Below are 27,876 nucleotides of genomic sequence, written 5' to 3'. Positions count from 1 at the left end.
CGACTGTCTACTTAAGTGACAATCTAGAACAGACTGCAGGACTAAAGGGGGACTATTCCTAACTCTGCTTTTACACATAAGTTACCTTGCAGCATTCTACTGATTCTGGCGTGTCTCCTAAATCAGAGGCCTTACTCTGCTCACTTAACTCTGAATCCTTATAACTAGCTTGGGGCCTGAGATCTGGGCTGACCTGCAGTACCAGATAATTTTCATCTACTCTACCTCTAGCACTGTCTATCTACAGCAAGCAAAGTACACCTACAAGACCCTACTATCACAGAGACTCCCTGCAGTACTGTGCATTGCTCAGTCCTCAAGGCCCTGTCAGGACTCAAAATCCCTGCCTGGTTCTCAGATAGATACAGCGCTGCAGTGTCTCTCCTCTTCCCTTTCCCACTCTAACTCTTAGAGTGGGTCATACCCCACATCCTTTTCCCGCCTAGGCCCAGTGGTGGCATTGATTTCCCTAGGGGAGAGACACATCCAGTCAAAACTTGTTACTTCTAGGAGTCACCTACTACCTACACTCCTGCCTATTTGCACCATAGCTCACTGCTAACACAGTCTCCAAAAGAACTCTCTACAGTTGCTTAACCCACGTAACGCAACTATGATGTGCTAAGTCCTAGGGCGCCCCTCCCTGCCGGTGTTAGCCAGCTGATTCTGCCAGGTCTCCCTCTTAGTGATCCTCTCTCCTCCTAACACCTCTTAATTCACTACTCACCACTAGTGGTAACCCTACCTTCCAATGTCGCAACATTCCAAGAGGAAATCCAAGGGAATGAAACCTTCAAAGCATACAGTTCGGGATCATTTTCTCCCTATCAGGGACCCGTCACCGGATATCTCAGATGATGATAGATCTGTCTCCCCCTCTATCTCCGAGGGAAGGGCTAGCGTGCGGAGCTCACCACCCTCCCGCACGCAGTCTGAAACGATCACTATGGATTCTATGAAGCTGCTGCTAGATCAACAGACCCAGTCATTCACAAAAAGGTTTGATAAACTAGAAAGGTCCTTTGACGATCTCAGAAAAGACATTGTCACAGTTAATGAGCGAACCGACATCTTAGAACGCAAACAAGAGGACCTGCTAGTGGACCACACAAATTGGGTGAGCTATACACAAAATTTGGCCGACCAAGTGTCCTCCTTGGAGGAGAAGCTGGCTGACCTGGAGGATCGTTCCAGGCGGAACAACGTCAGGATCCGGGGAATCCCAGAGTCTGTGGGGCCCCAGGAACTAGAAAAATTCGCTCAAGCACTATTCAGATCAATCCTGGGCCCATCGGGAGATCAGGATGCAAGAATCGACAGAATACACAGGGCGGCTAGGCCGCAAAACCTACCTATGGACAAGCCTAGAGATACCATAGCCAAACTGCACTATTTTTCCTTCAAAGATAGGCTCCTGAAAGTTACCCTGAGACAACCACAACTCCCGGATCAATTTAGAGATATTTCACTGTATCCTGATCTGTCCCCATTCACGCTCCAGCAACGACGAAGTTTCAGTGAAACCACAAAAACTCTGAGAGATCATCATATCCGGTACAGATGGGGATTCCCGACTAAACTGATTATTACCAAGGACGGGGCCCAACACACTGCGCTAACACCAAGACAGGCGCAGGACCTCCTAAGAATCTGGAATCTACCTGCTGGTAACTGAGATGAGAATCCTCCCCGCCCACATAGAGCAGGGCCTTTGTTGAGAGTTGGAGCCCAGCCTTGGAACCCGGACAGACAAGAACCACCTAGACAGGACCCCGGACGATGACTCACCACCCTCAGCCCACCCATGGAGGTCTTATGATTACTTAACCTCCCTCCTTCGGGTGTGTATAGATTGCTTATCGCGGTCCAACCCTTGAGAGGACTGTTCTACTTTCTAACACCAAGATGGTACCGAGGAACTTGAGGGGCCCAGCTGTTGGGCACCTCTAACATCATTCCCTATTCCATGTTTTTTTTTCCCCTCCCTCCCCCCCCCCAACACTAGTTGTTTAAACTCTACATACTTCGCTCTCACTCCTCTAGAGGACTGGGACATGGTCTGCCCGAGTAGACCATCTCCCTATATGGACTGGGACTACACCTAAGAGCCGGAGATGACCAGAGAGCTGGTAATGTACTGTTGAAAGAATATCTAATCTCACCCACTACAAATTTTTTTCACTGAGTTGTATTCACACCGCTAATTGTTTATCATGTTCCAATAATGTTCTTAATATGTTCCTAAAGTTTATAGTTCCTGCAAGGGTGTTCCTGATGATTTTGGTCTCTCTTCCTAACCTCTCCCTTCCCTCCCACTCTTCCCTTATTTTCCCTGCCCCCTAACTTGTTTTCCCTTTTCCTATCCTAACCTGGTCTTTCCTGACTCCCCAATAACCCCTTTCTTCCTCATGCCTTCCCACTAGACCCTACCATCTCTCCACACCCATGTACTCCACTCTTTCCCCCCACCTACTTCCCATTCCAGCCTGGCTTCAACTTTACATATGCCACTTCGGTCACTGGGTGGGTATCTTTGTGGGGTGGGCTTGGGAGGGGTCCTATCATCTAGGCAATGTCAAGATGTTTTGGGCACACTGTTTTTCCATATGACTTATTGAGTTTCCCCTGCACTGTTCGAAATGTACAATTTATTTATTTATTTTTTTTCTCACATAATTTTCTGGTGCACTGGTCTGTGTAGAGGTATATCTAATGACTATATGCTCTGATGATAGGCTCTTTTTTCGTCTCTCCTCTCCTTGTCACCCTCCCTTTCCCTAATTCCTTGCTCTACAGCAGTTTCCCATTCCTTCTTCAGCTCATATGTCCTCTTGTTCCTCTCTCCATATGCTCTCCCTCCTTTTTTAGGAGGACAGAACTCCAGGTCATCCGCCTATCTATCTTTTTTCTTTTCTATCTCTTCGTTCTTCCCTTCCCAACCCACCCATCCTCCCTCCACATATCCACCCAGCCAAAACCGCCTCTCCCTTCCAACCCTCCATATGCTCTACTCTGTCTATTTCCCTCTCCACCCTCTGATCTTATTTTAACTTCTGAAAAATGTCAAATGTTTAGCACTGTAGATGTTTAGCGTATACTATTTTTCTATATGACTATTTGAGTTAACCTGCACTGTCGGAACTGTACAATATCCCTGCATAGATTGTTGAATTACCAGTAAGTGTAGAGGTACATCTAATGAATATATGCACTGTTTATATGCTCTCTTTTCGTCTCTCCTCTCCTCATCACCTCCCCTTTCCCCAATTCCCTCCTCTATAGCAGATTCCCAACCCTTCCTCTACTTCTATGCCCCCTTGTGGCTGCTCCACTTTCCTTCCCATCCGCTCTTCTCCCCTTCTCAGGAGGACAGAACTCTATGCCACCCGCCCATCTCTCTTCTTTATTCCTATGTTCTTCCTTTCTGACCCCCCTCCCTTCCTTCACTCGCCCTGTCTAGCCATAACTGCCTCTTCTTCGCTACCTCCTTTATGCTTTACCCTGTCTATCTACCTCTTCACCTTCCGATCCTATCTCATCATCTGGAAAATATCAAATGTTTCACATTGCAGAAATTTGAATGATATCATGTTTAGGACTGTATGTTCAGGATTCATCAGAGGTTCCTATAATGACCAAGTTCTCGCTTCATTTCTTCTGTCCCCACCAATAGCCCTCCCTTCCCCGCTGCAGCCGCCCTCTGGTCCCTCTCCTGATTCTGCACCCTTACTACTGCCCTACCCTCCTTCCTCCATCCTCCTCTCTTCCCTCGGTAAATAACCCCATATTGCTCAACCCCAATCCTTTTCCTGATTTCCCCTCCCTAGGCCCTCCCCTCCCTTCCAAGATTTCTTACTGAAGTAACTCCTCCTTGTACACCCTTTCCTGTACCCTCCCACCTACCTCCCCTACTTACTGAACCCACCCAACAGGACATCTTACTCTCCCCCTACATTCCCACCCTATACCCGTCTAAAGACTGCCTCTCACCCATTACTCCCTGAATGTTTACTTAGATAAAGGCTATTATTAACTGTTGCACATTCGTGTACACGAACTGACTCACCCTCTAGACTTGACATGGCCCCACAGGACCCTTTTGGCCCCCCGCTGACCTCATGCACCTGGCACCCAGAGGCCCCTCATATTAACATCACCCTCTCACCATCACCACCCTAGACCTCCATTTCTCCTCCTACCCCTCCTAAGCCTTCCCTTGCTTCCTCCTTCCTATCTCCTCCCTAAAAATACCTGGCAATAGCTACCTATATAACCTGATGACCGAATGTACACCACAGCCGGCGGTGGAGGGGAGCCGCTGAGCCCTCCTCTCCCTGACCACCTCCTATCTTCCCCTTACCAGGGGTCACATTTCTGGTGCGGTTAGGGACTGACATCTGTGTCCTCCGCACTCCCTATTTGGCAGAGTGTAGTAGCCTCTGCCCAACTCGGAGAAACTAGTGGATCCCAGCGAGTATTCCCCCTCCCACTGCCCTATCACCTCTCCTGTTTCTCCTTTCCTCTTTCTATATTACCCCCCTTTTTTTTTTTTTTCCTTCTTCCCTCTCTCCCACAATGAGAGTGGGCACGCTGAACGTTAGGGGCCTGAACTCCCCTACAAAACGGAGTTTACTTGTTAAATTTCTGAAAGTCCAGTGCCTTGATATAGTGTTCTTACAGGAGAGACACTGGACGGGATCTCGGGCCGCCATGTTCCATCCTAGAGATTTTCCTGTTCGCCTCTCCTCATCGTTTCACAAGAAGGCCAGAGGAGTCACTGTCCTAGTAGGGAGACACATCTCCTACGAGTCCATCTATCTGGATTCAGACCCTTCTGGCCGTTATGTCATTTCCGTATGTCGACTGGACAACACTTTGGTTACGTTGGTGGCTTTGTATTCCCCAAATGTTAACCAGACTCGCTTCCTCAGCGGCCTGCTAAATAAGGTCGCCAGATTTAAACAGGGCCATGTAATTATCGGGGGTGACTGTAACCTAGTGTGGGACCCGCGCAGGGATAGGAAATCCCAGCGTGGGGTTCCCTCAAGACGCGGAGAGGACCATTACTCTCACCTCTTTAGAAACGTTGTCTCCCAGCATGCATACCATGATGTCTGGAGAGCCCTACACCCTGACGTAGATGACTACACCTATTTTTCAACTCCTTCCCAATCCTTTGCCCGACTAGATTACCTCTTTTGTTCCTCATGGACGCTGCAGATGATAGCTGCGGCCACGATAGTACCTTGTGTGTGGTCGGACCATGACGCAGTGGTTGTGGATATCACCTTCTCCCCCTCGGGGAAAAGTGGGCTCTCTTGGCGCCTACCAGAATACCTCCTTGCGGACTCCCAGATCCCGTTCTGGTCAAAGGAGATAGAAGAGTTCTTAATAATAAACGACACAGGATCCACATCGGCACTGACTCTTTGGGCGGCGCTCAAAGCCTACCTCCGTGGGTTCTTTATACAGAAATCCTCAGAGATTAGAAGACACAAGGGGGCCAGCTTGGCCCAACTCTACCACGAGCATACTGTCTCCAGAACTTAGCTTAGACAAAAGAGATCAGATTCTCTAGTCTTGAGAGTTCAGTCCCTTAGAAGACAGATTGAGGCCCATGAACTTGAGAAGGTACAGAGGGGACTCTATCTCCTAAAACAGAGATACTACCATAAAGGGGACAGGGCAGATCGGCTCCTGGCCCACAAACTCCAACAGAGAACCTTACAGAGCAAGATAGCTCATATAACAAGAGGCGATAAAATTTTTTATTCCCCTAACGATATAGGTGATGCTTTTGCAAACTATTACAGAGGACTTTACCAGATAGCTGATGACCCTGGCACCCGTTATGCACCAACGCATCTTATCCCTGAGTTCCTTGATAGACTTCACTTGCCACAGGTTCCTGAGGACATGACGGAGCAACTCGTTGCTCCTATCTCTGTTGAAGAGATCGAGAAAACGATCAAAACCCTGAAGGCACATAAGTCCCCAGGCCCAGATGGATTTGATGCCCTGTTCTACAAAAAATTCGTGACCCAGCTGTGCCCTATTCTAGCTCAGGTGTTTGCCGAGGCTATGGACACAGGTAACTTCCCCCAAGACTTTCTAGAGGCATCGATCATAACTATTCCCAAACCAGGGAAAAATCCTGAGTTCTGTGAGAGCTACCGGCCAATATCTCTCATTAACGGAGATGTAAAATTATATGCAAAAATACTGGCTTCAAGGTTAAATAAAACTCTCCCGGTCCTGATTCATCATGATCAGGTAGGGTTCACCCCGGGACGGCAGGGCTCGGACAACACTAGGCGCCTCTTAAATATCTTCTTTGAAACTGCTGCGCTTGGGATCCCACTGGTCACCCTGTCGTTAGACGCTGAGAAAGCCTTCGTCAGGGTCCGGTGGGAGTATATGGTTGAGGTCCTGCGCTCCTTTGGATTTCCACCCGCCTTTACCAAAGCAGTAATGGCTCTGTATTCAAGCCCCTCTGCCAGAGTTAGAGGATTGGGGTTCGTCTCTAATCCCTTTGAGATTCGGAATGGCACGAGGCAGGGGTGCCCTCTGTCACCTCTCCTCTTTGCTCTTATAATGGAACCGTTAGCGACTAGACTCAGGACGTCTCCCTCAATTCAACCATTAGTTTTGCACGACATCCCTCAGGTCCTTGCCCTCTTCGCTGACGACTTGATCATTTTCCTTACGGATGCAGAGGAATCGCTCCCTAAACTGTTTGAGATCCTAACTGAATTTGCCAATTTAACATTTTATAAACTTAATTACTCTAAGACTGAGGCCTACGCTATTGGCCTCCCGGAAGCCACCCTTGAGACTTTGAAAAGCTCCTACCCATTTAAGTGGTCAACGGAAGGTCTGAAGCATCTGGGAGTAGTACTCTAACATGACCCTAAGAGAGTAGTGACAGCAAACTATGGATCTCTTCTCAAAGAGCTCCAACAGACAATCTCTAGTTGGAAGGTCCCGGAGGACTCCTGGACGGGTAGGGTTGCGGCGGTAAAGATGCTCCTACTACCAAAACTAATTTACCTATTCCGTTGCCTCCCAGTCCCGGTCCCGGCATACCTTCTCAACCACTTCCAATCTATTTTTACAAAATACGTATGGAAGGGACAACACGTTCGACTTCCCCTAACCCAATTACAAAAAACGAAAAGATGCGGAGGCATGTCGATGACGAATATTTCGCTATACTATAAGGCTGCCATGCTCTCGCATATTATGGCCTGGGGAGTGAGGGACTGTTCCGCGAGGTGGCTCCAAATCGAACAGGGCTCGCTACCCGCTGGAGTGGACATAGCCAACCTCATATGGATCCCTGATCATGCAGAGGTACTGAGCGGTATACATTGCCGTATAGTCAAGACCTGTCTGAAACTTTGGAGGGGGCTCCGTCATCTAGACCCGGTTGCCCCGCATCTCTCCCCCATTCACTCTATCAATGCTCTGCTACACTGCCTCCCGGACTCACACCCCGGGAGGTGGGAAGCCTTGGGGCTCAGAATACTCTCGGACTTGTATAGAGGGGGTGCCCTAGTTATCCCACCCCAAAACTACCCGACGGAAGGCTTTCCCTGGGAGCTGCAGTTCGAGTACCTCCGCCTGGCTTCACTTCTCTTGTCTTGGGGATTCCATAAGGACAACATGAGAGCTCTCACTAAGTGGGAGAGGAGGTGGTTGGCAGGAAGGCCTCTGCGAGGATCTCTGTCGTTTCACTATAGGACTCTTTTGGATTCTCCTCACTTCATAAAAACCCGCTCCACAGAGGACTGGGAAAGAGACCTGGGAGTAGAGGCTTCGGAGGGTGGGTGGCAGAGCGCTCTACGGGATGTCGGGGCAGCAGTGCGCTGCTCCAACATGTTTGAACTGTACCTCAAAATTCTGCTTCGGTGGCACTGGGTTCCCACCAGGCTACATAGAATTTACCCCTCCAGGTCGGCGGACTGTTGGAGAGGCTGTGCCCACCGAGGCACTCACCTCCACATTTGGTGGGAATGCCCCAAGTTAAGACACTTCTGGAACCAGGTGGCTGGATTGCTCCGGGGACTAGGCCTCATTGACGACCTCTCAGGGAGCACGGCATTATTCCATTTAGGTCTGCAAGATCTCCCAAAACCATCCCGTCTTCTGGGTGTTATAGTTCTTTTGTCGGCAAAACTGGTTATAGCCAGACAATGGATGAAACAAGCCCCTGCTTCACTCACCCCTGTTCTTCACTCACTAGATTATATCCAAAACATGGAAGAACACGCACTAAGGGTTGAAGGCCGATATGATTACTACTGCTCTATATGGTTAGCATGGGATGTATAATATAAGAGATCTGACGAGTCTTCAACCCCACTAGATGACCAGATGGATGTGTAGGCCCCAATCTGGATAGAGGGGCTGGCGACCTGAGATCCCCTATGGCTCCTAGTGCCCACAAAACATAGAATGTTTATATACATATACATTGCTATTATAAAAAAAAAAAAATTCTTTCTCTTTTTTTTTTTTTTCTTTTCCCCATCCCTGCCTACCTCGCCTACCTTTCCTGGCCCAACCCTGACAACAGTTCTCCGGGATACCCCTCTTTCCCCACCCCCCACAACATGTACCTTATCCAGCTGATTCTCGTTTCCAATCAAATATCCCACAATTCCCGAATTGCCACGATTAGCATTACCTACCATTTGTCTTTAGCTCTATTTGTTTCACTCTGAGAATCTTTTCCCTACGAGTTATGTCTCCAACAAGTACTAAGTTCCAGGTCCCATAAGTGGATCTATTTTACTTTGTTGACACGTTTCTCCTGTTATTAAAATATATAAAATGGGGTTTTATTAGGGTCAATACAATGCTCCTCTTATTGTCTAATATATTTATGTCCGAATGCTGGAATAATGTCATGCTTATGTTTCTGTTTGAGATATTGCCCTATCTACTATGTCTGTACTTTGTCTCTTTATTACCCCAATAAAAATATTTGTCAAAATGTCACATAAACATGATAAAAAGTAATCGACTTAGCCCACAATAGTGTCAACCAGCATAGAGCCCTAGTTATAAGCCTTAATTCTGTTACTGAGTCTAAGAAAATGGCTTACCTATCCCAGAAGGGATAACTGACAGTCTTCTAGCATTACTTGGTCTTGTTAGAAAAATGACTGATCATACCTGAAGCAGATAAGCCTGCAAACTGTTCCCCCCAACTGAAGTTCTCTGGTTTCAACAGTCCTGCGTGGGAACAGCAATGGATTTTAGTTACTGGTGCTAAAATCATACTCCTCTTTTAACAGAAATCTTCATCACTTTCTGTTGTAGAGTAAATAGTACAAACCGGCACTATTTTAAAATAACAAACTCTTGATAGAAGAAATAAAAACTACAACTAACACCACATACTCTTTACCACCCCCGTGGAGATGCTACTTGTTCAGAGCGGCAAAGAGAATGACTGGGGGGCGGAGCCAGAGGGGGAGCTATATGGACCGCTATGCTGTGTGCTCTCTTTGCCACTTCCTGTAGGGAATGAGAATATCCCACAAGTAAGGATGAAGCCGTGGACCGGATACACCAATGTAGAAGAAATAAGAGCCACTATGAAAAAGCTATGGTCTGGTGCGAGACTTAAAGGGACACTAAAGTCAAAATTAAAAGTGAATGTAAAAATACTATTAAAAACAGGGGCACTTTCATTCATTAAACTTTACAGCGTTTTAAAAAAAATACTTACCTATTCTTTAGCAAACCCGGACCGGCGATGCCTGTAGCTCCTCTTTACTTACCTCATCAATGACGAAACCAGCTTCCTCTAATCACGGCATGCACCCCAGAACGTCCATCTCGTGAGGCCACTCCGTGATTGGGGAAAGCCGGTTTCGTCATTGAAGTGCTAAGTACAGAGGAGCTGCGGGTGGAGGATTTGTTTGCTAAAGAAAAGGTATTTAAAAAAAAAAACAAAAAAAAAAAACGCTGTAAAGTTTCATGAATGAAATGGCCCGTTTTTAAGAGTATTTTTAAAAACTAGGCACGTATTCATGAAACTTTACATTCACTTTAAGCGTTCATGATTCAAATGCAATTTTAAACAACTTTCCAATTTACTTCATTAACCAAATGTGCAGTCTGTTTATATTTAATTTTTTTGAGTCACCAGCTCATACTAAGCATGTGCAAGAATTCACAGCATATACATTTGTTGATTGGCTGATGGCTATCACATGGTACAGGGGGAGTGGAAATAGAAATAACTTTGAAATGTGTCAGAACAAAATCTACAACTCGTTTGAAGTTCAGACTAAGTGCTATTGCATTGTCTTTTATCATGCATTTGATGATCATGCAAATATACTGTATTTACTGGTCCTGCAGAGGTTACAAGTGAAGGATGCAAAACAGCTGAGAATTAGTTCTCTCCACTTGAGTGCTAATGACGGCTCAGAGCAGCATTAGCACTCAACTCCCTTTTTTGCAATCTGGGGGCCCCCACCCGCTCCTACCCCGGCGATCGGGCCTGCATAGTACAGGCTTCCCGTTACGTGCGGTGACGTCACCGCGCCACTTTATTTAAAATTGTCAATACAAAGTATAGGGAAAGGGGGCATGCTGCTTAGAAACCTGTATCTCAGGGATCTAAGCAGCTACAGTTGGAAGACCCATCATTAAAAAGGTACTCATCTAACCTTTCCAATGGTATAAGTCTTGGGGATCTGGGGGGGAAAATAAAAAAGTAAAAAAAAAATGTTTTTTGAAAATAGTAAAAAACAGAAAAATATTAAATTCAGCTTAGCACTCAAAGGGTTAACATGCTTATGAAAAGCTTGTTTTAAAACCTAATACACTCCCTATATCCTGTGAGGAGAAAACACAGTTTAAAACCGTTGGTTACTTGAAAACTTGAAGATCCATGTGAGAAGACCTAGACGGTATGGCTTGAGGCGAGATGCAGCATGTAGCAGTCCAAAAAACAATTTATGTAAGAACTTACCTGATAAATTCATTTCTTTCATATTAGCAAGAGTCCATGAGCTAGTGACGTATGGGATATACATTCCTACCAGGAGGGGCAAAGTTTCCCAAACCTTAAAATGCCTATAAATACACCCCTCACCACACCCACAAATCAGTTTAACGAATAGCCAAGAAGTGGGGTGATAAGAAAAAAGTGCGAAAGCATAAAAAAATAAGGAATTGGAATAATTGTGCTTTATACAAAAAATCATAACCACCACAAAAAAGGGTGGGCCTCATGGACTCTTGCTAATATGAAAGAAATGAATTTATCAGGTAAGTTCTTACATAAATTATGTTTTCTTTCATGTAATTAGCAAGAGTCCATGAGCTAGTGACGTATGGGATAATGACTACCCAAGATGTGGATCTTTCCACGCAAGAGTCACTAGAGAGGGAGGGATAAAATAAAGACAGCCAATTCCTGCTGAAAATAATCCACACCCAAAATAAAGTTTATTGAAAAAAAGAGCAGAAGATTCAACCTGAAACCGCTGCCTGAAGTACTTTTCTACCAAAAACTGCTTCAGAAGAAGAAAACACATCAAAATGGTAGAATTTAGTAAAAGTATGCAAAGAAGACCAAGTTGCTGCTTTGCAAATCTGATCAACTGAAGCTTCATTCCTAAACGCCCAGGAAGTAGAAACTGACCTAGTAGAATGAGCTGTAATCCTTTGAGGCGGAGTTTTACCCGACTCGACATAAGCATGATGAATTAAAGATTTCAACCAAGATGCCAAAGAAATGGCAGAAGCTTTCTGGCCTTTTCTAGAACCGGAAAAGATAACAAATAGACTAGAAGTCTTTCGGAAAGACTTAGTAGCTTCAACATAATATTTCAAAGCTCTAACAACATCCAAAGAATGCAACGATTTCTCCTTAGAATTCTTAGGATTAGGACATAATGAAGGAACCACAATTTCTCTACTAATGTTGTTGGAATTCACAACCTTAGGCAAAAATTCAAAAGAAGTTCGCAACACCGCCTTATCCTGATGAAAAATCAGAAAAGGAGACTCACAAGAAAGAGCAGATAATTCAGAGACTCTTCTGGCAGAAGAGATGGCCAAAAGGAACAAAACTTTCCAAGAAAGTAATTTAATGTCCAAAGAATGCATAGGTTCAAACGGAGGAGCTTGAAGAGCCCCCAGAACCAAATTCAAACTCCAAGGAGGAGAAATTGACTTAATGACAGGTTTTATACGAACCAAGGCTTGTACAAAACAATGAATATCAGGAAGATTAGCAATCTTTCTGTGAAAAAGAACAGAAAGAGCAGAAATTTGACCTTTCAAGGAACTTGCGGACAAACCTTTATCTAAACCATCCTGAAGAAACTGTAAAATTCTCGGAATTCTAAAAGAATGCCAGGAAAAATGATGAGAAAGACACCAAGAAATATAAGTCTTCCAGACTCTATAATATATCTCTCTAGATACAGATTTACGAGCCTGTAACATAGTATTAATCACAGAGTCAGAGAAACCTCTTTGACCAAGAATCAAGCGTTCAATCTCCATACCTTTAAATTTAAGGATTTGAGATCCTGATGGAAAAAAGGACCTTGCGACAGGTCTGGTCTTAACGGAAGAGTCCACGGTTGACAAGAGGCCATCTGGACAAGATCCGCATACCAAAACCTGTGAGGCCATGCCGGAGCTACCAGCAGAACAAACGAGCATTCCTTCAGAATCTTGGAGATTACTCTTGGAAGAAGAACTAGAGGCGGAAAGATATAGGCAGGATGATACTTCCAAGGAAGTGATAATGCATCCACTGCCTCCGCCTGAGGATCCCGGGATCTGGACAGATACCTGGGAAGTTTCTTGTTTAGATGAGAAGCCATCAGATCTATTTCTGGAAGTTCCCACATTTGAACAATCTGAAGAAATACCTCTGGGTGAAGAGACCATTCGCCCGGATGTAACGTTTGGCGACTGAGATAATCTGCTTCCCAATTGTCTATTCCTGGAATATGAACCGCAGAGATTAGACAGGAGCTGGATTCCGCCCAAACCAGAATTCGAGATACTTCTTTCATAGCCAGAGGACTGTGAGTCCCTCCTTGATGATTGATGTATGCCACAGTTGTGACATTGTCTGTCTGAAAACAAATGAACGATTCTCTCTTGAGAAGAGGCCAAGACTGAAGAGCTCTGAAAATTGCACGGAGTTCCAAAATATTGATCGGTAATCTCACCTCCTGAGATTCCCAAACTCCTTGTGCCGTCAGAGACCCCCACACAGCTCCCCAACCTGTACTTGCATCTGTTGAAATTACAGTCCAGGTCGGAAGAACAAAAGAAGCCCCCTGAATTAAACGATGGTGATCTGTCCACCACGTCAGAGAGTGTCGTACAATCGGTTTTAAAGATATTAATTGAGATATCTTTGTGTAATCCCTGCACCATTGATTCAGCATACAGAGCTGAAGAGGCCGCATGTGAAAATGAGCAAAGGGGATCGCGTCCGATGCAGCAGTCATAAGACCTAGAATTTCCATGCATAAGGCTACCGAAGGGAATGATTGTGACTGAAGGTTTCGACAAGCTGAAATCAATTTTAGACGTCTCTTTTCTGTCAAAGACAGAGTCATGGACACTGAATCTATTTGGAAACCCAAAAAGTTTACCCTTGTCTGAGGAATCAATGAACTTTTTAGTAAATTGATCCTCCAACCATGATCTTGAAGAAACAACACAAGTCGATTTGTATGAGATTCTGCAAAATGTAAAGACTGAGCAAGTACCAAGATATCGTCCAAATAAGGAAATACCACAATACCCTGTTCTCTGATTACAGACAGAAGGGCACCGAGAACCTTTGTAAAAATTCTTGGGGCTGTAGCTAGGCCAAACGGCAGAGCCACAAACTGGTAATGCTTGTCCAGGAAAGAGAATCTCAGGAACTGATAGTGATCTGGATGAATCTGAATATGCAGATATGCATCCTGTAAATCTATTGTAGACATATAATGCCCTTGGCTGAACAAAAGGCAAGATAGTCCTTACAGTTACCATTTTGAATGTTGGTATCCTTACATAACGATTCAATATTTTTAGATCCAGAACTGGTCTGAAGGAATTCTCCTTCTTTGGTACAATGAAGAGATTCGAATAAAACCCCAGCCCCTGTTCCAGAACTGGAACTGGCATAATTACTCCAGCCAACTCTAGATCTGAAACATTTCAGAAATGCTTGAGCTTTCGCTGGGTTTACTGGGACACGGGAAAGAAAAAATCTCTTTGCAGGTCGTCTTATCTTGAAACCAATTCTGTACCCTTCTGAAACGATGTTCTGAATCCAAAGATTGTGAACAGAATTGATCCAAATTTCTTTGAAAAAACGTAACCTGCCCCCTACCAGCTGGGCTGGAATAAGGGCCGCACCTTCATGTGGACTTAGAAGCTGGCTTTGCTTTTCTAGAAGGCTTGGATTTATTCCAGACTGGAGATGGTTTCCAAACTGAAACTGCTCCTGAGGAAGAAGGATCAGGCTTTTGTTCTTTGTTGAAACGAAAGGAACGAAAACGATTATTAGCCCTGTTTTTACCCTTAGATCTTTTATCCTGTGGTAAAAAAGTTCCTTTCCCACCAGTAACAGTTGAGATAATAGAATCCAACTGAGAACCAAATAATTTGTTACCCTGGAAAGAAATGGAAAGTAGAGTCGATTTAGAAGACATATCAGCATTCCAAGTTTTAAGCCATAAAGCTCTTCTAGCTAAAATAGCTAGAGACATAAACCTGACATCAACTCTGATAATATCAAAAATGGCATCACAGATAAAATTATTAGCATGTTGCAGAAGAATAATAATATTATGAGAATCATGATCTGTTACTTGTTGCGCTAAAGTTTCCAACCAAAAAGTTGAAGCTGCAGCAACATCAGCCAATGATATAGCAGGTCTAAGAAGATTACCTGAACACAGATAAGCTTTTCTTAGAAAGGATTCAATTTTCCTATCTAAAGGATCCTTAAACGAAGTACCATCTGACGTAGGAATAGTAGTACGTTTAGCAAGGGTAGAAATAGCCCCATCAACTTTAGGGATTTTGTCCCAAAATTCTAATCTATCAGACGGCACAGGATATAATTGCTTAAAACGTTTAGAAGGAGTAAATGAATTACCCAAATTATTCCATTCTCTGGAAATTACTTCAGAAATAGCACCAGGAACAGGAAAAACTTCTGGAATAACCACAGGAGATTTAAAGACCTTATCTAAACGTTTAGATTTAGTATCAAGAGGACCAGAATCCTCAATTTCTAAAGCAATTAGTACTTCTTTAAGTAAAGAACGAATAAATTCCATTTTAAATAAATATGAAGATTTATCAGTATCAACCTCTGAGACAGAATCCTCTGAACTAGAAGAGTCATTAGAATCAGAATGATGATGTTCATTTAAAAATTCATCTGTATAAAGAGAAGTTTTAAAAGATTTTTTATGTTTACTAGAAGGAGGAATAACAGACATAGCCTTCTTGATGGATTCAGAAACAAAATCTCTTATGTTATCAGGAACACTCTGAACATTAGATGTTGATGGAACTGCAACAGTACATTACTAAAGGAAATATTATCTGCATTAACAAGTTTGTCATGACAATTAGTACAAACAGCAGCTGGAGGAACAGCTACCAAAAGTTTACAGCAGATACACTTAGCTTTGGTAGTTCCAGCACCAGACAGCGATTTTCCTGAAGTATCTTCTGACTCAGATGCAACGTGAGACATCTTGCAATATGTAAGAGAAAAAACAACATAAAAAGCAAAATTGATCAAATTCCTTAAATGACAGTTTCAGGAATGGGAAAAAATGCCAAGGAACAAGCTTCTAGCAACTAGAAGCAATGAAAAATGAGACTTAAATAATGTGGAGACAAAAGCGCCGCCCATATTTTTTTAGCGCCAAAATAAAACGCCCACATTATTTGGCGGCTAAATGCTTTTGGCGCCAAAAATGACGCCACATCCGGAACGCCGACATTTTTGGCGCAAAAGAACGTCAAAAAAATGACGCAACTTCCGGCGACACGTATGACGCCGGAAACAGAAAAGATTTTTTGCGCCAAAAAAGTCCGCGCCAGAATGACGTAATAAAATGAAGCATTTTCAGCCCCCGCGAGCCTAACAGCCCACAGGGAAAAAGTCAAATTTTTTAAGGTAAGAAAAAAATGATTGATTCAAATGCATTATCCCAAATATGAAACTGACTGTCTGAAAATAAGGAATGTTGAACATCCTGAGTCAAGGCAAATAAATGTTTGAATACATATATTTAGAACTTTATAAAAAAGTGCCCAACCATAGCTTAGAGTGTCACAGAAAATAAGATTTACTTACCCCAGGACACTCATCTACATGTTTGTAGAAAGCCAAACCAGTACTGAAACGAAAATCAGCAGAGGTAATGGTATATATAAGAGTATATCGTCGATCTGAAAAGGGAGGTAAGAGATGAATCTCTACGACCGATAACAGAGAACCTATGAAATAGACCCCGTAGAAGGAGATCATTGCATTCAAATAGGCAATACTCTCCTCACATCCCTCTGACATTCACTGCACGCTGACAGGAAAACCGGGCTCCAACCTGCTGCTGAGCGCATATCAACGTAGAATCTAGCACAAACTTACTTCACCACCTCCACGGGAGGCAAAGTTTGTAAAACTGATTTGTGGGTGTGGTGAGGGGTGTATTTATAAGCATTTTAAGGTTTGGGAAACTTTGCCCCTCCTGGTAGGAATGTATATCCCATACGTCACTAGCTCATGGACTCTTGCTAATTACATGAAAGAAACAGCGTATTTTATGGCGTTGTGACTATTGTATGACTGATATATAGTTATCAGCGATAAAGAAGAATAACCTAAAAAGCAGCCTTGTAGATCATCAAAATGGAGAGGTCATAGTTATCCATTTACATATGAAGTGAAGAAATAGGTAGCTACCTTCTCCAAACCAAAAAAAGAAGTGGGCAGGGGATTGAGGGGTTTCTGGTTTAACACATTTGTTGGCTTAATATTGGTCACAGACTTGTAATTATGAGTTAATACAGGTAAAATAAAATCTACTACAAAAGGTAAGGAACACGTGCAATATGAACAAGAGTTACAAAATATAACATGGGTTAGAGGAAAAACTACAATGAATTCACTTTTTTGAAATGAGCAAATCAGTAGATTTACGATCACTGGAAAGGCCTCCGATACATAAAATGATGCCACTATGTTTTCCCAATTACAGGCTTGCACTTAAAAGTCCATGATAATATGTGAACCGAGTCATTGACAGCATTAAGAAATCCCTAGCAACACACCTTATTTTGTATTTCAAAATAAACAAAAGCAAAGTTAACTATTTTGAAAACAGAGGTAAGAACATTAGGATCATGTTGTACTGATGGCATTAAACCAAGTAAACATTAGGTGGAATGATTGTTGCAGAATACTTAGTCTATATTTAGGTTAATGCAACCAAAAAAACTAATTAAAATAGAGGGACACATTTTATAATGGCATTAAAACATATCAAGGCCAAATGCATTTATTTCACATGCTCAAATAAAATCAGATCAAATACAATATAATCCAGACATTACGTAATGAACACAGTAAAATTTCAACATTTACGCAACATTTCTTTAAAAAAAAAATAATAAAAAAAAAATGTCCTATAATACAAAGATAAATAAATGTAAGATATTATATTCTGCTCCTAGAAGATTCCAGAAGAGCAGATCAAACCACATAAACTGTGCATCTTTCTTATACTCCCCCTATAATGCTCTGTGCCACAGAGTAACATAATATAAAGATAAAAACATAATATTACAAGAAAAAATATAATTAAATTGCCATTTATTAAAAAAGCACAAACTTGTTTTTATTTCTCAAAGCGTATTTGTATTTTAGAAACAAACTTTCATAGGCTACTATCATAGCATAAAACTTTTTCAAAACTTTTATAAATTAAAGGGACATGAAACCCAATTTTTATTTCTCTCCTGATTCAGTTAGAAAATACAATTTTAAACAACTTTCTAATTTACTTCTATAATCTAATTTGTTTCATTCTCTTGGTATCATTTGTTGAAGAAGCAGCAATGCACTAATGGTTTCTAACTGAACTCATGGGTGAGCCAATATCAATAGATATATTTATTCAGCCACCAATCAACAGCTAGAACCTAGGTTCTCTGCTGCGCCTGAGCTTGCCAAGATAAATCTTTCACCAAAGGATAACAAGAGAAAAAAGCTAATTAAATAATAGAAGTAAATTGGAAAGTAGTTTAAAATTGTATTCTCTATTGTGTCATGTCCCTTTAAGCTTCTTAATCTCTAATAGGACAAAAAAAAACTAATTTAGAGCAGGCCAATTCTTAGTTCCAAATCTGACATTTTTGTGTTCATAATTCAAAAAATAAAGCAATAGCAATATAATATCTATTTTGGAACATGGCCTTTGAATAAGTCACCAAAATATTTGTTGGAAAAAATTTAACTCTGCGTCTACAAAATCTTAGACTCTAATCAATTTAAAAAAATTGCATCTGATCACTAAAGGCATATATGTTAAAGAACAATATATGTAAAATATGTGTTATAGATATGACAAAACTACAATTACACTTTTGAAACAGGAGCATTTTTGCTAATATATCTATATTGCACAAATACTTCTATTTAAAAATGAAATGCATCCATATGGATTCCAATTTTGGCTGGAATGTTCCTTTCAATGGATTGGATAGAACATGACTTTTTTATTTATTTTTTATTTATTTATTTTTAACTTTTTTATTTATTTTAGATCCAGCAGTACAAAAAAAACAATTTGCGCCTTGTAAGGCCATCAGTCAAAAAAAGCCAATACTTGTACTATTACAATTATATTGAATCGTAATAATTATAAAGAAAAGTAACCTGGCCCTTGAATTGAACTTATACTTCTGCTATGTACTGCTAAGAACAGTTTCTATTATATCCTTAACCCAATTAACCCAAAAAAAGAGGGAAAGAAAAAAAAACAAAAAAAAAAGTTAGTTCAGGGATCAAAGGAAAAAGAAAAAGGGTGGAGGGTTCAGGGAGTAGAAGAAAACATAATTTATGTAAGAACTTACCTGATAAATTCATTTCTTTCATATTAGCAAGAGTCCATGAGCTAGTGACGTATGGGATATACATTCCTACCAGGAGGGGCAAAGTTTCCCAAACCTTAAAATGCCTATAAATACACCCTCACCACACCCACAATTCAGTTTAACGAATAGCCAAGAAGTGGGGTGATAAAGTGCGAAAGCATATAAAATAAGGAATTGGAATAATTGTGCTTTATACAAAAAAATCATAACCACCACAAAAAGGGAGGGCCTCATGGACTCTTGCTAATATGAAAGAAATGAATTTATCAGGTAAGTTCTTACATAAATTATGTTTTCTTTCATGTAATTAGCAAGAGTCCATGAGCTAGTGACGTATGGGATAATGATTACCCAAGATGTGGATCTTTCCACACAAGAGTCACTAGAGAGGGAGGGATAAAATAAAGACAGCCAATTCCTGCTGAAAATAATCCACACCCAAAATAAAGTTTAATAAAAAACATAAGCAGAAGATTCAGACTGAAACCGCTGCCTGAAGTACTTTTCTACCAAAAACTGCTTCAGAAGAAGAAAATACATCAAAATGGTAGAATTTAGAAAAAATATGCAAAGAGGACCAAGTTGCAGCTTTGCAAATGTGATCAACCGAAGCTTCATTCCTAAATGCCCAGGAAGTAGAAACTGACCTGGTAGAATGAGCTGTAATCCTCTGAGGCGGAGTTTTACCCGACTCAACATAGGCAAGATGAATTAAAGATTTCAACCAAGATGCCAAAGAAATGGCAGAAGCTTTCTGGCCTTTTCTAGAACCGGAAAAGATAACAAATAGACTAGAAGTCTTTCGGAAAGACTTAGTAGCTTCAACATAATATTTCAAAGCTCTAACAACATCCAAAGAATGCAATGATTTCTCCTTAGAATTCTTAGGATTAGGACATAATGAAGGAACCACAATTTCTCTACTAATGTTGTTGGAATTCACAACTTTAGGTAAAAATTCAAAAGAAGTTCGCAACACCGCCTTATCCTGATGAAAAATCAGAAAAGGAGACTCACAAGAAAGAGCAGATAATTCAGAAACTCTTCTGGCAGAAGAGATGGCCAAAAGGAACAAAACTTTCCAAGAAAGTAATTTAATGACCAATGAATGCATAGGTTCAAAGGGAGGAGCTTGAAGAGCTCCCAGAACCAAATTCAAACTCCAAGGAGGAGAAATTGACTTAATGACAGGTTTTATACGAACCAAAGCTTGTACAAAACAATAAATATCAGGAAGAATAGCAATCTTTCTGTGAAAAAGAACAGAAAGAGCAGAGATTTGTCCTTTCAAGGAACTTGCAGACAAACCCTTATCTAAACCATCCTGAAGAAACTGTAAAATTCTCGGTATTCTAAAAGAATGCCAAGAAAAATGATGAGAAAGACACCAAAAAATATAAGTCTTCCAGACTCTATAATATATCTCTCTAGATACAGATTTACGAGCCTGTAACATAGAATTAATCACAGAGTCAGAGAAACCTCTTTGACCAGAATCAAGCGTTCAATCGCCATACCTTTAAATTTAAGGATTTCAGATCCTGATGGAAAAAAGGACCTTGTGACAGAAGGTCTGGTCTAACGGAAGAGTCCACGGTTGGCAAGAGGCCATCCGGACAAGATCCGCATACCAAACCTGTAAGGCCATGCCGGAGCTACCAGCAGAACAAACGAGCATTCCTTCAGAATCTTGGAGATTACTCTTGGAAGAAGAACTAGAGGCGGAAAGATATAGGCAGGATGATACTTCCAAGGAAGTGATAATGCATCCACTGCCTCCGCCTAAGGATCCCGGGATCTGGACAGATATCTGGGAAGTTTCTTGTTTAGATGAGACGCCATCAGATCTATTTCTGGAAGTTCCCACATTTGAACAACCTGATGCAACGTTTGGCGACTGAGATAATCCGCTTCCCAATTGTCTACACCTGGGATATGAACCGCAGAGATTAGACAGGAGCTGGATTCCGCCTAAACCAAAAAATTTGAGATACTTCTTTCATAGCCAGAGGACTGTGAGTCGCTCCTTGATGAACGATTCTCTCTACAGAAGAGGCCAAAACTGAAGAGCTCTGAAAATTGCACGGAGTTCAAAAATATTTATCGGTAATCTCACCTCCTGAGATTCCCAAACTCCTTGTGCCGACAGAGATCCCCACACAGCTCCCCAACCTGTGAGACTTGTATCTGTTGAAATTACAGTCCAGGTCGGAAGCACAAAAGAAGCCCCCTGAATTAAACGATGGTGATCTGTCCACCACGTTAGAGAGTGTCGAACAATCGGTTTTAAAGATATAAATTGAGATATCTTTGTGTAATCCTTGCACCATTGATTCAGCATACAGAGCTGAAGAGGTCGCATGTGAAAAACGAGCAAAGGGGATTGCGTCCAATGCAGCAGTCATAAGACCTAGAATTTCCATGCATAAGGTTACCGAAGGGAATGATTGTGACTGACGGTTTCGACAAGCTGAAAACAATTTTAGACGTCTCTTGTCTGTTAAAGACAGAGTCATTGACACTGAATCTATCTGGAAACCCAGAAAGGTTACCCTTGACTGAGGAATCAATGAACTTTTTGGTAAATTGATCCTCCAACCATGATCTTGAAGAAACAACACAAGTCGAATCGCATGAGATTCTTCGAATGAGAAGACTGAGCAAATACCAAGATAATCGTTCAAATAAGGAAATACCAAAACCCTGTTCTCTGAATACAGAAAGTAGGGCAGCGAGAATCTTTGAAAAAAATTCTTGGAACTGAGGCTAGGCCAAACGGTAGAGCCACAAAACTGGTAATGCTTGTCTAAAAAGAGAATCTCAAACACTAAAAATGATCTGAATGAATCGGAATATGCAGATACACATCCTGCAAATCTATTGTAGACATAAAATGCCCTGGCTAAACAAAAGGCAGAATAGTCCTACAGTAACCATCTTGAATGTTGGTATACATAATGATTCAATATTGATAGATCCGGAACTGGACTGAAGGAATTGACCTTCTTTGGTACAATGAAGAGATAAAATGAAACCCTAGCCCCTGTTCCAGAACTGGAACTGGCATAATTACTCCAGCCAACTCTAGATCTGAAACACATTTCAGAAATGCTGAGCCTTGCTGTGTTAACTGGGACACGGGAAAGAAAAAAATCTCTTAGCAGGAGGCCTTAACTGAAGCCAATTCTGTACCTTTCTGAAACAATGTTCTGAAACCAGAGATTGAGAACGGAATTGATCCAAACTCCTTTGAAGAAAACGTAATCTGCCCCATACCAGCTGAACTGGAAAAAGGGCCGCACCTTCATGGGTACTTAGGAGCTGACTATAGGTTTCTATAAGGCTTGGATATATTCCAAACTGGAAATAGTTTCCAAACTGATACCGCTCCTGAGGATGAAGGATCAGGCTTTTGTTCCTTATTATGAGAAAAAGAACGAAAAAAAGATTATTACCCTGGAAAGAAAGGGAAAAACAAAGTTAACTTAGAAGACATATCAGCATTCCAAGTTAAATCCATAAAGCTTTTCTAGCTAAAATAGCTAGAGACATATACCTGACATCAACTCAAATGATATCAAAAGATGGTATCACCAATAAAATTATTAGCATGTTATAGAATAAAAATAATGCTATAAAATTATTATCTGTTACTTGTTGCGCTAAAACTTCTAACCAAAAAGATGAAGCTGCAGCAACATCCGGTAAAAATATAGCAGGTCTAAGAAGATTACCTAAACATAAGTAAACTTTTCTTAGAAAGGATTCAATTTTCTTTTCTAAAGGATCCTTAAATTTAGTACTATCTGCCGTAAGAATAGTAGTACATTTTAGCAGGAATAGAGACAGCCCCAAACCTTAGGGATTTTGTCCCAAAAAACTCTAATCTGTCAGATGGCACAGAATATAATTGCTTAAACGTTTAGAAGGAGTAAAAGAATTACCCAAATTATTCCATTCCCTGGAAATTACTTCAGAGAAAGCATCAGGGAGATTAAACACTTCTGGAATAAATACAGGAGATTTAAAAACCCTATTTAAACGTTTAGATTTAGTATCAAGAGGACCAGAATCCTCTATATCTAAAGCAATTAATACTTCTTTAAATAAAGAACGAATAAATTCCATCTTGAACAAATACAAAGATTTAACAGCATCAACCTCTGAGACAGAAACTTCTGAACCAGAAGAACCATTATCAGTATCAGAACGATGATGTTCATTTAAAAATTCATCTGAAAAAAGAGAAGTTTTTAAAAGACTTTTATGTAAACTAGAAGGAGAAATAACAGACATAGCCTTCTAAATGGATTTAAAAAATAAAATCTCTTATGTTTATCAGGAACACTCTGAAAATTAAATGTTGACGGAACAGCAACAGGTAATATAACAGTACTAAAGGAAATTTTATCTGCATTAATAAGTTTGTCATGACATGCAATACAAACAACAGCTGGAGAAACAGATACCAAAAATTTATAGCAGATACACTTAGCTTGGTAGCTCCAGCCCCGGGCAGTGATTTTCCTGAAGTAACTTCTGACTCAGTTGCAACGTGGAACATCTTGCAATATGTAATAGAAAAAACAACATATAAAGCAAATTGATCAAAATCCTTAAATGACAGTTTCAGGAATGGGAAAAAAATGCCAGTGAACAAGCTTCTAGCAACCAGAAGCAATAAATAATGAGACTTAAATAATGTGGAGACAAAAGCGACGCCCATATTTTTTTAGCGCCAAACAAGACGCCCACATTATTTGGCGCCGAAATGCTTTTGGCGCCAAAATGACGCCACATCCGGAACGCCGACATTTTTGGCGCAAAATAACGTCAAAAAAATGACGCAACTTCCGGCGACACGTATGACGCCGGAAACGGAAAAGAATTTTTGCGCCAAAAAAGTCTGCGCCAAGAATGACGCAATAAAATGAAGCATTTTCAGCCCCCGCGAGCCTAACAGCCCATAGGGAAAAAAGAGTCAAATTTTTGAAGGTAAGAAAAAAATGATTAATTCAAATGCATTATCCCAAATATGAAACTGACTGTCTGAAAAATAAGGAAAGTTGAACATTCTGAGTCAAGGCAAATAAATGTTTGAATACATATATTTAGAACTTTATAAACAAAGTGCCCAACCATAGCTTAGAGTGTCACAGAAAATAAGATTTACTTACCCCAGGACACTCATCTACATGTTTGTAGAAAGCCAAACCAGTACTGAAACGAGAATCAGCAGAGGTAATGGTATATATAAGAGTATATCGTCGATCTGAAAAGGGAGGTAAGAGATGAATCTCTACGACCGATAACAGAGAACCTATGAAATAGACCCCGTAGAAGGAGATCACTGTATTCAAATAGGCAATACTCTCCTCACATCCCTCTGACATTCACTGCACGCTGAGAAGAAAACCGGGCTCCAACTTGCTGCGGAGCGCATTTCAACGTAGAATCTAGCACAAACTTACTTCACCACCTCCATCGGAGGCAAAGTTTGTAAAACTGAATTGTGGGTGTGGTGAGGGGTGTATTTATAGGCATTTTAAGGTTTGGGAAACTTTGCCCCTCCTGGTAGGAATGTATATCCCATACGTCACTAGCTCATGGACTCTTGCTAATTACATGAAAGAAAGAGAGGGGCGGACGGGCGGGACATCTTACAAAGTTATTACCAAATACCCAGAAGTACCAACTCAGAGTTTCTAAACGGGAATATCATATCATTTATAAATGCTGACCATTTACAAAACAATTGTCTAATATCTGATTCATTATCTAGATTAGTGTCCCTTTGTTCTAGTAAGCATTGCTTTCTCAGACTGTTCTTAACCTCTAAGATAGATGGTATTACTCTCAATTTCCATTTTTTGAAAATGAGGTATCTAACTGCAAGAATGGACATGTTTACCACTTTATCATTTAATTGTTGTCAGTCTTGGTCCTTTAAACAAAATATAGTCTGCGAATGTGTCAACCTTGGAGGGGAGATTTTAAGTGATTTACTAAGCCAAAACTCTAGATTCTACCAAAGGTGTCTTATCTTGGGGCAGTTCCATAACATATGCATTAGGTCTGCTGCTGGGAATAAACATTTAGGACATTTATTGAAACTAAGATTACGAAGTTTACACCCTTTTTCAGGGGTAAAATATGAATTGTGCAGGAGTTTAACATGCGACTCTCGCCAGGTAGCTGGCAGGGTATTAACCGATTCCAATCTGCAACAATTTTCTCTAAAATTGAGACTCCTTTGCAGGATTCAAGGAGATGGTAGCACGGAGAGATGGACATATGCCCGTTTTTAAACAGTGTAAGCCAACTTTCCAGGTTACCCAAATCCCAACACCAGCTTGACTCTCTCATTAACTCTGTGGCAAAATGTCTACTTTGCAGATATGCAAAAAATTCCTTATTGTTTATATTAAATTCGGTTTTTATTTCCTCAAAGGTTTTGACACATTTTTTCTCTTTGTCGATAAGGTATACTAACCTATTTAGCCCTAGGTCGTGCCATTTCTTGAATACAGCAGAATTTAGACCTGCAGGGAATTTTGGATTTCCCATTAGTGGCATGTACTGAGAGACTTTACAATCTAATGAAAGGAGATTGCCCATTTTCCACCAGGCCTTCAGAGGATTGAAAAAAGTTTTGAGTCTTTTAATGTCTGCTGGTAACTCTTTGGGTGGACAATGTACTAATGCTGTTGGGAGGTAAGGATTGCAGATGCTTACCTCCAATGGGTTATTCATCACATAATTGCTGTGAAAGAACCAATCTACCACAATACACGCAAGAAAGACAGTTATACAGACGGATATCAGGCATTGAAAGGCCTCCACATGCTTTTGAAAGTGAGAGTTTATTTAGAGAGATCCTAGGTCTTTTTTCCTGCCATTAAAATTTGCTGAGTGCACCATTAAGAGACCGAATATCCCTCCCTAGGAGAATTATTGGAGTATTCTGAAGAACTTAAAGAAGCTTTGGCAAAAGAACTATTTTAAATAAGGAAATCATTCCCGACATAGATAGAGGTAAAGTCTGCCAATTTTTAAGTTTCTCCCTTATGTTTGCTAGAATTGGAAGTCTGTTAAGATTATAAATATCCCCTGATGTGGATGGAATAAAGATCCCCAAATACTTAAAGGAATCTTTGGCCAGTCTAAAGGGAATATTAGAGAGGGAGTTGCTATTTCTGCTAAGCCATAATAATTCTGATTTTGCTGCATTAATCTTATACCCTGAAAAGGACCCAAATTGAACAGCAATCTCCAAAAATGTAGGTACACTAGTTTTAGTATCTGATAAATTCAGGAGTATATCATCCGCGTATAGGGCAATTTTTATTTCCCGATTACCTATTTTAATGCCTGTTAGTTGATGCCTGACCATAATTGATAGAGGTTCAATAGAGACATCAAAGAGTAAGGGGGAGAGAGGACACCCCTGGCGAGTTCCCCTCTTCAATACTATTGGTGAAGACACAATATTATTGACTATCAGTCTTGTACATGGTTCTTTATACAAATTACATATAAAATTGAGGAACCCACCCCTAAAGCCAAACTTGGCTAATGAGGTGAATAAATGGTCATAATGTATTGAATTGAATGCTTTCTCTGCATCAATTGAAATAATAGCTAAGTCAAGAAAATCCTCTCCCCCCCCCACCACTCCCCGACAACCCAAGGCTCCTGAAGTACTCTAACAACCAGGGCTTCTCTGATTTTCGCTGAGGAATTACGCCAATACAGAAACCCAGCTTGATCTGTATGAATAATGTTAGCGAGTGTTAACTGAAGCCGCTGGGCAATAATTGAACATAGGATTTTGTAGTCTGTGTTTAGGAGGGCTATGGGTCTGTATGAAGGATCTTTCCCCCCTTTAAGAATTAAAATTGTATGAGAAGCAGAGAAAGAGGTCGGTACTGGGTCGCCCTTGACATACATACTGTTATATAGATTGTTAAGGTATGGTGTAATCTAAGAAGACATAATTCTATAGAATTCATTAGGTAATTCATCGGGGCCTGGTACTTTAATCAAAGCAAGATCTGTAATAGTCTTTGTTATTTCCTTCTCGGTAATCGGGGCATTAAGAGTTTCAGCAGCTTCAGTTGAAATTGTAGGATATATAATTTTGCTCCAAAAGTGGTCAGATTGGGCAAGATTCGAGCTCTTAAGAGAATAAAGATCCTAATAGTACCTAACAAATACCTCCGAAATCTCTTCAGGTTGATCGAGGGTGGCACCCTCCTGTTGGATACTTTCAATAAGAAATGTCTTCTTGTCCCTTTTGACCAAATTAGCCAGTAATTTGCCAGATTTATTTCCGTACCTGTATAGTCTTGCTTGAAGTTTTAAATCTTTCTGTGTTTCCTGGAACACTGCAAAGGCATCTCTTGCATTTTTAGCCCTGATATAATTTGCCCAACTAACTGGTGTCTTCTCCAGCAAGAAGCGGTTATATGAGTTGATTACAGAGTTGATGATTTCTTTCTCTCTCAGTCTGATTTTCCTAACCCTCATAGAGCTATATGCTATGATTTCACCCCTAAGAACTGCCTTTGCAGCATCCCAAAAACCATGGGGGCACTCTATGTAGTCCCGATTAAATTGGATATAATCTCCAAATTTGTCTTTAAGACAATTCTTACATTTGAAGTCAGTTGCGAGAAATGAGGGGAAGGTAAAACGTGGAGATCT

General features: G+C 41.1%; 1 protein-coding gene across 1 annotated transcript in view; it reads right to left on the bottom strand.

The window, feature by feature from the left end:
- Positions 1-27,876, bottom strand: part of CLASP1 (cytoplasmic linker associated protein 1) — a 905,754-nt gene that overhangs the window by 208,239 nt on the left and 669,639 nt on the right. Inside the window, exon 27 of the mRNA XM_053712150.1 lies at positions 27,388-27,874. Coding sequence (XP_053568125.1) covers positions 27,388-27,874 — 487 coding nt within the window. The remainder of the gene's footprint in view (positions 1-27,387; positions 27,875-27,876) is intronic.

This window comes from Bombina bombina, chromosome 1, assembly GCF_027579735.1.
Source record: "Bombina bombina isolate aBomBom1 chromosome 1, aBomBom1.pri, whole genome shotgun sequence".
Taxonomy (NCBI): domain Eukaryota; kingdom Metazoa; phylum Chordata; class Amphibia; order Anura; family Bombinatoridae; genus Bombina; species Bombina bombina.
This window is presented reverse-complemented; position numbering and strand designations above follow the sequence as displayed.